The 11,449-nt window shown below is 43.4% G+C and overlaps 1 protein-coding gene across 4 annotated transcripts; it reads right to left on the minus strand.

The window, feature by feature from the left end:
• Positions 1-4,827: 4,827 nt before the first annotated feature.
• LOC117860183 (phosphatidylinositol/phosphatidylcholine transfer protein SFH8) lies at positions 4,828-11,204 on the minus strand. Of its 4 annotated transcripts, none has more exons than XM_034743447.2 (15): positions 10,942-11,204; positions 8,638-8,938; positions 8,196-8,295; positions 7,652-7,918; positions 7,490-7,567; positions 7,318-7,419; positions 7,180-7,229; positions 6,975-7,074; positions 6,802-6,900; positions 6,604-6,720; positions 5,911-5,998; positions 5,364-5,767; positions 5,167-5,241; positions 5,027-5,070; positions 4,828-4,945 (listed from the first exon to the last, which is right to left on the minus strand). In XM_034743447.2, the coding sequence occupies exons 1-14, from the start codon at positions 10,973-10,975 to the stop codon at positions 5,044-5,046; spliced, it is 1,842 nt and encodes a 613-aa protein (XP_034599338.1). In that variant the 5' UTR covers positions 10,976-11,204; the 3' UTR covers positions 4,828-4,945; positions 5,027-5,043. The 4 variants fall into 4 exon arrangements, with proteins under 4 accessions (XP_034599338.1, XP_034599354.1, XP_034599348.1 ...); XM_034743463.2 differs by adding an exon at positions 9,394-9,524 and having other exon boundaries at positions 4,828-5,070; XM_034743457.2 differs by having other exon boundaries at positions 4,828-5,070; positions 5,911-5,995.
• Positions 11,205-11,449: the final 245 nt, after the last annotated feature.

Here is an 11,449-nt window from a genome sequence, read left to right on the forward strand (position 1 = left end):
AGTAATAGTCAAGGAAACAGAGTAGAGCGCACCCAGCCATTAAGTCGGTGACTTGATCAGTCCTATGGAGCCCGAAGGTATCCTTTGGAGATCCGTGTAGTCTACACACATCCTCCACTTGTTGTTGTTCTTCTTTCGCACCAAGACAGGGTTGGCCAGCCACTCTGGATGATAGACTTCTTTTATGAAGCCAGCCGCGAGTAGTTGGCCAACTCTTTTCTGATGGCTTCTCTTCTGTCTTGGGCGAACTAGCGTAGTCGTTGTTGCTTGGGCGTAGCTTTGGGATCCACATTCAGTGTGCTTGATCAACTCCCTAGGCACTCCCGGCATATCAGATGGCTTCCATACGAAAATGTCTTGGTTGGCCCGAAGGAAACTGATGAGCGTGTCTTCCTATTTGGGATCCGGCCCTGAGCCAATCAGGGTTGTCTTGGAGCTATCGCCGATCTCAAGGTCGATAGCTTTGATATCAGCCTCTCCTACCGGCTTGACCTTGGTTGCCCCTGACTTCTTCTCTAGGAATTTTTAGTTCTGTCAGTTATAATTTCTTGGGGGCAGCGAAGATTTGCATCATGGAGTTTGGCACCTGAGTAGTCACCGCTAGCTTCATGGCTTCTGTGTCGTAGTCATATGATCTCTTCAAGTCTCCGCGCAGGGAGAGTACTCCCTTAGGTCCCGGCATCTTGAGTATTAGGTATATGTAATGTGGGATGGCCATGAACTTGGCTAGTGCTGGTCTTCCAAGGATGGCATGATACGAAGTTTCAAGTCAGCCACCTCAAATCAGATGTACTCAGTTCGGTAATGATCCTTGGTCCCGAAAGTAACTAGGAAAACCACCTGACCAAGGGATACAACCGCGTTACCCAAGATGATCCCATAGAACGGAGAGTTCGTTAGGGTGAGCATATCGAAAACGTTGAGGCCTATCTTCCTCAGAGTCTTGGCGAAGAGCACATTGAGGCCACAACCGCTATCGATGAGTACCTTTGTGAGTTGAGAGCCTATGACTACCGGGTCTAGGATAAGAGGGTAGCGTCCTGGGTCGGAGAAACTAGTCCACTGATCCTTTCTTGAAAAGGTAATTGGTACCTCGGACCACTTGAGGAATGTAGGCATTGCTGGTTCAATGGACGTGATCTCCCGGAGGGCTAGTTTCTGGGACCGCTTGGTAGTAATACCTGGAGTGCCGCCGAATATGACGTTGACGGTGTTGGATGAATTCTGGAATTTCCCATGGTCATCCTCGTCTCTGTCTTCTTTGGCCTTGCCCTTGTCTTTAGCTTCAGAAGATTGCAGCAGATTTTTCATGACTCTACGAAGGCTTATACAATCCATCGCAGAGTGTTTGGAGTGTGGGTGTCATGGGCACTGCTTCTTAAGGAGCTCCTTGAATGGAGTCCTCTCCTGATTTCCACCGCTTTTCTTCGAGGACTAGGACATCGCCGCGACAGTATTGTCTTGCTTCCTCTTGCGGTTTTGACCACCCGAGTAGTTGCCTCGTTGTCGTTGGGACGATCATTGTGATTCTTGCTGTTAGTTTGGCCGTTGCTCTGATTGTTGTTGTTCTTGCCTCTGTTACAACTAGATTCAAACCGCTCAATCTCCTTGTCTTCTTCATCTGCCCTGGCTTGTATCTTGGTCTTGAGAGACTTGATATCCTCGGAGCGCCATCTGCCAAAGTCCTGGAACATTCGGTGTTCATAGAGACCATTCTGGAAGCACTCTATGGCGTCCTTCTCCGTGATATCCACGACGGTAGCCTTCTTATCAAAGAAACGGCGTAGATAACCATGTAGAGTCTCACTTTATTGCTGTTTGACTTGCGACAAGTTGATCCTATTGCCAGGATGTTGCATTGCCCCAGCAAAGTTATTTATGAACGCCGCCTTCAGCTAACTTCATGTGTCGATGGAGTTCATTTATAGAGACTCGAGCCAAGTGAGTAGTCCTACCTCCATGCAGATGGGGAAGTAGATGACCTTGATGTCATCGTTTCCTCCTACCGCTTGGACCGCCAGCGAGTAACACCTCAGCCATTGGACTGGGTCCTCCTTGCCGTCGTATTTGTTAATACCCAGAAGTTTAAACTTGTCGAGTAGTACCGTCTTGTGTACTTGTCTTGAAAAGGCAGGAACCTATCGGTGTCTTCTCCCGAGTAGTCGACTTCTTGATCGTGTTCACGGTTGCGCCCTTCGATGATGATGTGAGCGTCGCGATTCTAGTTGAGCTAATGACAAAGGTCATGAGGTTGCTCAGGCTCTTGACGAGGCCCGCGGTGGCCACGGCCTCCCGAGGCTCCCGTCCGACTACCTTCTTCCCTATGCTAGCTTTGCTTTGGGGTTGTCAATTCTGGGAACCTCATTTTGACTATGTCTAGCAGCTTCGTTGCGACTTGGATGCCTGCCACCGCTGCCTTGTTGGGAAGAGGTGCGTCGGACCGAGCTGATCGGATTTTGTCGATCGAGTTGTTCGTACGCATGCTCCGATAGTAGAGCCAGTTGCCTATGTACTTATCTTGTGCCATTGTACGAGTGAGCAGGTCAATGGAGGCGATGGTGGCGAGAGGAGTGTGGTGATGACGCGTTTGAACTACTTCAAACGCGTGATCCAAGTTCATGATGGGTAACTCGGATGTGAGGCAGCGACGACGCTCTGCTCGTGCTGCGTTTCTTGTACATCGACGATTCCTTTGACTTTCTGTCTCTTCTCCTTGCACATTAGCGGAGAGTTCATCTGCCGACATGTCCTTCGAATGGCGCTCACATCGTGGATTTCTTTCTGGTTGTTCTGCTCCATCATCGCCCCCTTGAGGAGCGACAATGGCGAGTAGTTCTCGCTCTGTGGAGAAACTACTCGATCTTGTCGTGATGATCTCTGTGGGTCCGTCTTCTTCGTAAATAGGAGACAAATGTGTCCCTTCCTGTTCGAGGTACGCGACAAAATGTGACTCATCATCATTGGCAAGGGCAGATGGTTTCATGCCGGGCCAGTAGACGAATCTGCCTTGTGGAGTAGATGTGATTACCAAGCCCTGTTGTGGACCTGATAAAGGAATCTCCTCATTCAGATCCGAGTAGTAGTCGAGCTCCTCGATCGAATCTGAGTTGGATTGGGACCTGGACAGGGAAGCTTGGTAGACAGCTCCCGCGTTTTAGAGTCCGAACGGGAACCAAGTTGTATTGTAGACCGATTCACATGATGGCTCGAGTGTCAGCTCGTGAGAACTAGTCCGACTAGTGGGAGAAGTTGAGTTGTACTCGGGCTCGTCCCGTGGACCTCGAAAGAGGTCGAAAATTTCGTTGAATTTTTCAATGAAATCCTCTAGAGCTTGGTGATGAAGGTTGATGTCGTAGTGTTTCTCCTCCGGGGCTGGCGCGATGTGGCGGTGGAAGTTTCCAGCGCCGTCCGCGACGCAGACCCAAGAGCCGAAGACTGAAACCATTGAGTTCACCGGTGGATCCTTGGCGAGAGTCCCTACCTGGCACGCCAACTATCACTGAGGGGGTACCCGAGGTAGTGTTTTATACGTGTGTCTCGTCAAAGATCTGGAACTCGAAGGTAAACTCGAACACACAATTTAGACTCGGACCACTTATGTCACGAAATACCTTACATCCTGTGTGTTGGTTGGATTGTATTGATTGTTGATTGTTTGGAGGGGGTCCCTGCCTCTCCTTATATTGCCGGGGGTAGGGTTACAGGTCGGTTGATGTACAAGAATACTAGTCAGATTCAACCAGAGAGTCCTACTCTAATTGCTACAAGTAGTTTCTTAATCCTCGACTAATCCTTGTCCTCTACATAGACCACGCCATCCTGCACCGTAATCTCCATATCTGATACGTCTTGATATACAGCCCTGCATTGTAGGACTGTCCAAACCTCTCTGTGGGCCTATAGATATATGGCCGATAGCCGACCCAACCAAAGTCCTCCCCTCCGGTCTAGCTTCGTACATGCACGAGGAAACACGCCCAAGATCAATCCAAGCATTGGACAAAAACCGATTTGTACCTTTGAATCATGCGTATCAGCGTATGCTGCTCTGCACACATAGCAATTTGGATTGTGATTGTGAGGTGAGTCTACTCATGGATTCTGTTTTTTAAGTGTGTCCCCTATCTTCTGAGGTCCTTAACCATCTTCCTGAGAAAAGTTCGCTACCATATCTCCAGTGGAACAGCTGCCCACCATCAGGAGTCTGGAGACATACTGAACTTTCTTTCAACATGTATCCAGACTCCAGCTGGCGCTGGCATGGGCTAGCGGCGACCGCCAACTACTAGGGCCTTGTTTAGTTCACCTCCAAATACCAACTTTGGCACTATGCAAAAAGAAAATTCCCCATCATATCAAACTTGCGGTACATGCATGGAGTACTAAATGTAGACGAAATTAAAAACTAATTGTACAGTTTTGTTGTACTTTGCGAGACGAATCTTTTGAGCCTAATTAGTCAATATTTAGACAATAATTCACAAATACAAACGAAACGCTACAGTGTTGCTACAGTAATTTTGGCACCTCAAAGTTGGACAACTAAACAAGGCTTAGGTTATAAGGACCATAATGATTTGGAGTCTCCATGACCAGCGTTTAGAGGTATATAACTGAATTTTCTATTTCAGGTTAAAAATCTAGTAGTATATAATATATCACATTTTATAAAATTATGTTTAGTATTACATTGTGATAATTGGTTTCGCATGTAGCAACGTACATGCGTATTTACTTGTTAGAAGTAAAATAACCCTTCTCCTAATTGGAGGCATTGGATGAAGCTTCTCCAAAGCACAAGGGGAGCGGCTGCTAGAATCCACCGAATGATGCATAAGACGACTGTTTCTATATGGATATGGATCTTGAGAAGGGTACAGAAACAGGCTGCAGAGACGCGCTTGAAAAGCCATGTACAGAGATAATGGAATCTTTCAAGCCGGGGCTGCAACCATGGATTGCAAGGAAAATTACTTACAAGCTCTACCACACCAAAATACATACTATTAAGCGGTGGGCAGGTAACCTGCACGGCATTTCTCTTCAGAAGCAAAAAAATTTCTTCTTCTTCTGCCACAGTTAATTCATAAAACAGGTTAGTTGCAACTTTGAAGTGGCATCTGGATCTGTGTGACTTGAAATGCAAGAAACAAATCCTGGTCTCACCTCAAACCTGGCAAACTCTTGTCTGTCAATATATGCAAGCAATTCCTCCTGCTTCATAAGAGCATCATACAAGGCCTAGAAACAACAAAGGTCAAACATACATGAGGAAGCAAAAGTTCCCATCCTAGAACTGAGCACACCTACCCAGATTCTCTCAATTGCATGGATAAATCACTGAAGTCAATAGGTGTATTTACCTTCTTAGTCACAATTAGTTCAGCCTCTAATGCGTCCACACGACGGACAGCAGCATTAAGCAGCTCCTCTTTCTCAGAAGGCATTTCCGAGGGTTTTGACTGGAGAACATCGATTTTCTCTTCGAGCTCTGCGAGTCTCTTCAGGACAGATGAAAGAATGTCTGCCTCGGTGAATTCAGGAGCTGGTGAAGGTGGGCGGAATTCTTCTTTAGTTGTTGAGTAGTCCAGTGAATAAGCCGAAAGGTTGTCATCCACTTCCGAACTTTTGTCCAGTGTGTTTTTCGGAATGCGACTAAAGAATGCACGGAAAAGTGTGGTCACCATCATAACAAATGCCACAAGCCATGCAATTACTCGAGCATGACGACTTTCAGAGCATTTTGTGTTGTCAGAGAAGTATGTCCCTGAATTTTACAAAATGAAGCAGAAGTCAGTAGAGATCAAAATCACACTAGTTTCAACAGAAAAATGTATGTAAACTAAGGGAGAACAATATGACAGTACAAAAATGTATGAAAATCAGTAGAGGTTTCTCTCTTCCAATTACCATCGACAACTTTGTCAATCATTGGTACACATACATCGTACTCAGAATAACCAGCAGAAACGTTTGCAGCCTTCATCAGTTTTGCCTGCTGCATAGGAAGAAAGTAAAACATAATACATCGGTAGCACTTGATTTCTTGTTGATGAAGAAAATACTAACAAAGAATTTGGTGTTCCTTTTCTTTTCACGCTGGATGAATAGTGTGAATATCCAAGAAATATTGAGACAGGAGTATAGGACTGTTGTATTTTACATGTATTCTTGCTTCTTTCACTACTTCGAATATCCCAATCCAGGATGGGACTAATTGGCAGCATTTCGCATTGTTACACTGCAGCACTACTTCGAGCATTAATCAAGTATAAAATCTAATGTAAGTTTCATCAGTGGTAGCAGACCCAAATACCCTTTGAAGTAAAATACTGAAATTATGTCAGGAATTGCTAGATAGGGCTAACCTGTATAATTTTTCTAACTTGCTCACATTTCACATGAGTTTTAAGCCCGTTAAAGGTAAATATGCATAAATTGTTATTGCGAAAAAAGAGGAGCAAGGCAGACTCTTGTTTCTTAAAAAGATAGTAACTCTTTACTTTGCTCTCAAAAAGAAATACTAGCATTTACTCTAATTGTTCACTCATCAATTGTAGAAGTACATAGAAAATTGTTCTCAAATTTAAACACTAAACTTACTTCTTCGCGAACTGGTGTCAGCATAGGATTTTTACCATAAGTTCTTATTGCCTTAGGAGATGTAATGTCATCAGCTTCAGAACCAGATTCAGCAGTAGATGTGTCACTGCCCCTTTTCTGCTTACAAATTTAGATTCATTCAGCACTTCAGAATTTACATATGAAATAGAAAAAAAAATCTTCAGAGTGCAATCTTACAGCAGAGTATTTTAGTTTCCCGTAGGCAATTATTTTCTCATCATCATTGGAAACTGCTACTATTTGCCTCTTACAGCGAGCTTTGCCACTGATGACCATCTGGAATCCAACAGCAAAAGATATGAGAAACACTGGCCAACTAGCAGGCATGAATAGATGTAACCGGCACAGACCTTCAATATGTTTGGGTCTGTCCAGGGCCCCTTTTCACCTTTAAGGCATCCTCCAAGCTCTGAACAGGTACAAGAGCCACCAAGAAACTCTGGCAGTTGACTGCAGATTTGCCAAATTAAAAAAGAAAGAAAGAAAATCAACAAAAAACAAAATAAAAAAGGACGCCCCTCATGGAGATATTAAATTAAACACATTAGTGCTTACTTTGCATTAATTATTTCAAGTAACTTGGTCTGAAACTTAGCTCCAAGGACCTGATAAACATAATGGATTTATGGTAAACAACTAGTAGTTGGCAAAGACAGAATTTATCAATAAATATGAAAATTGACAAAATCTCACTTGTATCTTTGAAGTTGTCTTTGGGTCAAGGAAAGACTTAACAGTGCTCCAGAGAATCCTAAATCCTGGACCGGCATTGACGATGAACATTCTATACAATGTCTGGAAAAACAATTAGTTAATGTTGCTTAGCCAGGTAACACAGAATGAGGTCCTCTCACGAAGGTGATACCTCTGGGTAGTTATCATTGTCGATATTTTGCAGTCTGGTCATCAAATCCCGTGCTGTCTTGCTGAAATTTTTTAGACTCTGCAGAGAAAGATACAAGATCAGAACTCAAAAGTCATAACATCAATTAATATTTGTTTAAGAGTTTTTGCATAGGAAACATACCACGGCTTGAACATCTAGAATTGTTGTACTTGAATCAATGTGCCTCTTTGCAGCAATTGAACAAGCTGGGAACTTGATTAAGAAACTCTTTTCAAATTCCTTCACATGGTACTTGACATAACGGTCCATAGTAGTTACATGCATGAGTTTGTTTGGGTCAACTTTTCCAAGCCTTTCAATGTATACAGGCCTTCCTTCTTTGTCAACACCATGATAGCCATGAGGGTAGTACTGCAGAACTTCATCTAATTCTGTATACTCAAAGTCCTGGTCAAACGTAAATTAATTGTCAGGAAAAAGAAATTATTAACTAAATACTACAAAACATCAAAATAATGTAGATGCACAGAGAGAACACAGAAAATAAACGTGCCTCTTAGAGAAGTCTAAAGCAGTTGAGCATAATTTTAACTCTTATTTTGTTAGCTTAAAAGCATAAGCTTCTGGAACAATTGGATTGTTCATACAAATGTAAGAGGTCCCAAGTGATGATATCAACAAAACCTGACAGAGTACTGTTGCAAACAAATTTCAAAAATCATACCTCAATTATAGTATCAGCACCGAACTCGCTCCTCCATTGAAGCATGTCTCCCCACATGTGTTTTGCTTTCTCAATGTCAAACTTCCTTGCCTTCAAAAATCTATTGAAACATAGAAAGAAAGAGCTCCACAACTAAGCATGTGATCGTGTCAATGTGAGGGAAAAAAATAAGTGTATGTAAATAATTAGGGATGCAAGTACGCATCTAGTTCAGTAAAGGTTACTGAAGATATAGTAGTGTTATTCAGACACTTATGTTTTAAGCAGGAAATTTGGTGCCATACTAGCCTTCGAGTCATATAAAATATTTTCAACACTTCTATTCAAATGAAGCTGTTATAAGGATAAGATATAAGTAATATATTTCAGTTTCACATGTTCAGCAATGATATGACAAAAACACAAGCAAAGGATCAAGTGGATAAGTAGCCCAATAAATTACCGTAGCAACATATGGTAGTCATCATGCTTTGCAGGTAGCATCTCATCTAATATGAGTGATTGGCGAAATGCGTCAACTGTTTGTAGCTCCTCAAAGTCTCTCACATCTTCAATAGATATAGAATTTCCTCGAATGTCGCTTTTTCGCCTATTCTTTTTCTTCAAAGAGTGCCTAAATTTGTTAGATGCATTTATGGCCTTTTTTTTCAGAGATCCAATTCTTGTTCTTCTATCTTCCTCAGAGTTTCCCACATCCGATTTCCGTTCTTTACGTTCATCATGGCTAGATGGACCCTCAAAACCTGATAATGCAATGAATTAATTCATTTGTAATAAATACAAGGCATTTACCACTAATTATAAATGTTTTTTGCATGAAGTTCGAAATATCAGCAGCATAGTGCATAACTCTAGGATTATACTTCAAACACCTTTATTTCCATCTCTTGCAAGAAGGAAGAAGACATAAATTTTGTAGGGCTATCAAGGAAAAATTCTAAAGTAGAGTATACCCCTGCCTGCCTCCAATCAAAACAGTACTTATACATCAATATGCAGCTTGAAAAATAGAATACCATCCAACCAGATCAGAAAGACATATGCAAGATTCAAACTAAAGCCTATTTGTTTTAAAGTTTAAACAGTATAACAAATCCTACTCCTACCAGACAAGAAAGCATTCCAGCAAGATACTACTCAACAAAGCATGGCAATTGGCAAAATAATTAGGATAAACCATGAAGAATGCGGAGAAAACCATGGGAGGGGATGTCTTGAGTCTTGACCACTACGGGCTACGTATCTCACAGTAGGCCAATAGATTCTCAACATTTGGTTTGTTCGATGGCCTTTGTCCTCATGATTTGATGGGCACTGCAGACTGGACTACTGTACCACAGATAACAAGTGAGGGTATGAGTTCATTGTCAGTCGTGAGATGTAGGGGCCTACATATTCACACCAAAAATGCAGATGGACAGGCTACCGATAGGATCTAACATAAGCACACTATGCTCAAGCCATAATTGAAGTCCAGTTCTACATCCAGAAGGATGCATGTCTGAAATAATGCCAGCAAAGCATGTGGAGCTACCAAACACCAATCGACTTCAATCATTATAATCAAACCGTTCGGGGTTTGCATGTCTGAATCTAACTGAAAAAGTGTGGTATCATATAAAGGCCTTGAAAAACATATACCTACCTGCCCAACTGAAAAACAGATAGTGGAATTCACGCAACAGGCCTCAGGCGAGACCAGACTTGAAATCTTCGCTGACGAAGAGAAAGAAGGGAACTGAGAGTAATCAACCACACATAATTTATGGCCAACCAGGTTGAGTGGATTAGTTCCAATTAGCTACCCTAATTTTTCTCCGCCATCGTCAAACGCACCAAGTATTGGCCAGGCAACACGAGAACAAACTTCTTGAAGCCCACACGGTAACCCCATTTGTTCTACTGAACACAGATGACAGATACAAGAACCTGCCGTTCGCGTTACGAGCTGTAATAAGTACTCTCTCTGCCGTATCAATTTTTTTTTTCCCTCTGATGGAACTCCAATACAGTACTTGGCCCTGCCTACTGCTGTGCTGACTTTGCTTCAGTGCGCCAGTTTGTCGCACGGTGCAGAGCAATAAATTGTCGGGATCCGTATAGCTTTGCTTGGCGCAGAAGCGCACGACCCAGGAAAACGACATGATAAGGGATAATTATTAGAATGGCAAGGAAGTTTCGGTAGAACTCTGAGATAGAGTGGGTCACGATCAAGAGAATCTTAAATTTCGCCTGTAAAGAAAGGCTAGAATTCCAAGGTTGTTGAAAGCAACAGCAACAACCTGAATCCTAATCTTCTGCTGAACTTCGCAGCCACGAGATTCAACGATTTATTGCAACCATGTGGGTGTTAATTTTAGTGCAAATCGGACAGTGGAACCAAGGATATGACAGAATGTTTCAGGTGCTAGCACAAATCGTTGGTTCCGGAATTTTGGTGGTGCTCGTGCTCCCAAGTGCTCAAGCAGTACATGCCACATACTGCTATAAAAATTGGATGACGAAGGAACAAATTTCAATGGTAAATTGGTAACTAGCACCAGAAGCTCTAATTTCCACACAAAAAAAATCCATCTAGCGCCAAATAATCGCACCTCCCCAAATGAAGATGGATATTTTTTTAATTGAAGAAAACGTCGAACTCGGTTCCACAAAACCAAACATCTGAAACTCTTGGACCGAATTCGAAACAAAAGAACTTCCCTTTCGATCACAGAAAAACCTACAAGCCAAGGGCACAACTCACATGGCCTGGCAAGCCGATCGAGGGGGGCCGACATCTCCCTCCGGCCTCCGCTACTCGTCGTTCAAGCAGGGCGGTGAACCTCAGCGGACGAATTCGCGTCGACCGGTCAGAAGCTAGGCGGCGGGCGCCCCCAGCGGGAGGCTGCTACGGCGGCGGCTCGGTGTCGTCACGCACGGTGGTGGTGTGGTGTGCAGCGAACGGAAAGGAAGAAGAGGAGGGCGAGAGAAGTGAGTAACCTCTGGCCTTTTCAAACGCCTTTCGGTTTTGCCTTTGCGGGGCTTAAAGGAGATTAGGCGGGGAAGAACAGGGGGTTAATTGCACGAATTCAGGGGTGGAGTACTGCAGTGCTGACGGAATCTGATTAATTTAACAACAGGGGGGGTGATGTGTAAAACACCACTGCATTTCGGAGGCATGGGCGGCGGAGATATCGGAGCTCATGAAATAGAGGTCCTTTCCTTTGGACTTTTTGCCCAACCTTCTTGTATTTTATGCTTACGAGTAACGA

Source organism: Setaria viridis, chromosome 1 (assembly GCF_005286985.2).
Source record: "Setaria viridis chromosome 1, Setaria_viridis_v4.0, whole genome shotgun sequence".
In the NCBI taxonomy this organism is placed as follows: Eukaryota; Viridiplantae; Streptophyta; class Magnoliopsida; order Poales; family Poaceae; genus Setaria; species Setaria viridis.

Coding starts and splice junctions, on each gene's coding strand:
- LOC117860183 (XM_034743447.2), bottom strand. CDS start 10,975: ATGTCGGCCCCCCTCGATCGGCTTGCCAGGCCAT. Junction 7,420..7,489: donor ACAATGATAACTACCCAGAG/GTATCACCTTCG, acceptor TTGTTTTTCCAG/ACATTGTATAGAATGTTCAT. Junction 5,768..5,910: donor GATTGACAAAGTTGTCGATG/GTAATTGGAAGA, acceptor TGTAAAATTCAG/GGACATACTTCTCTGACAAC.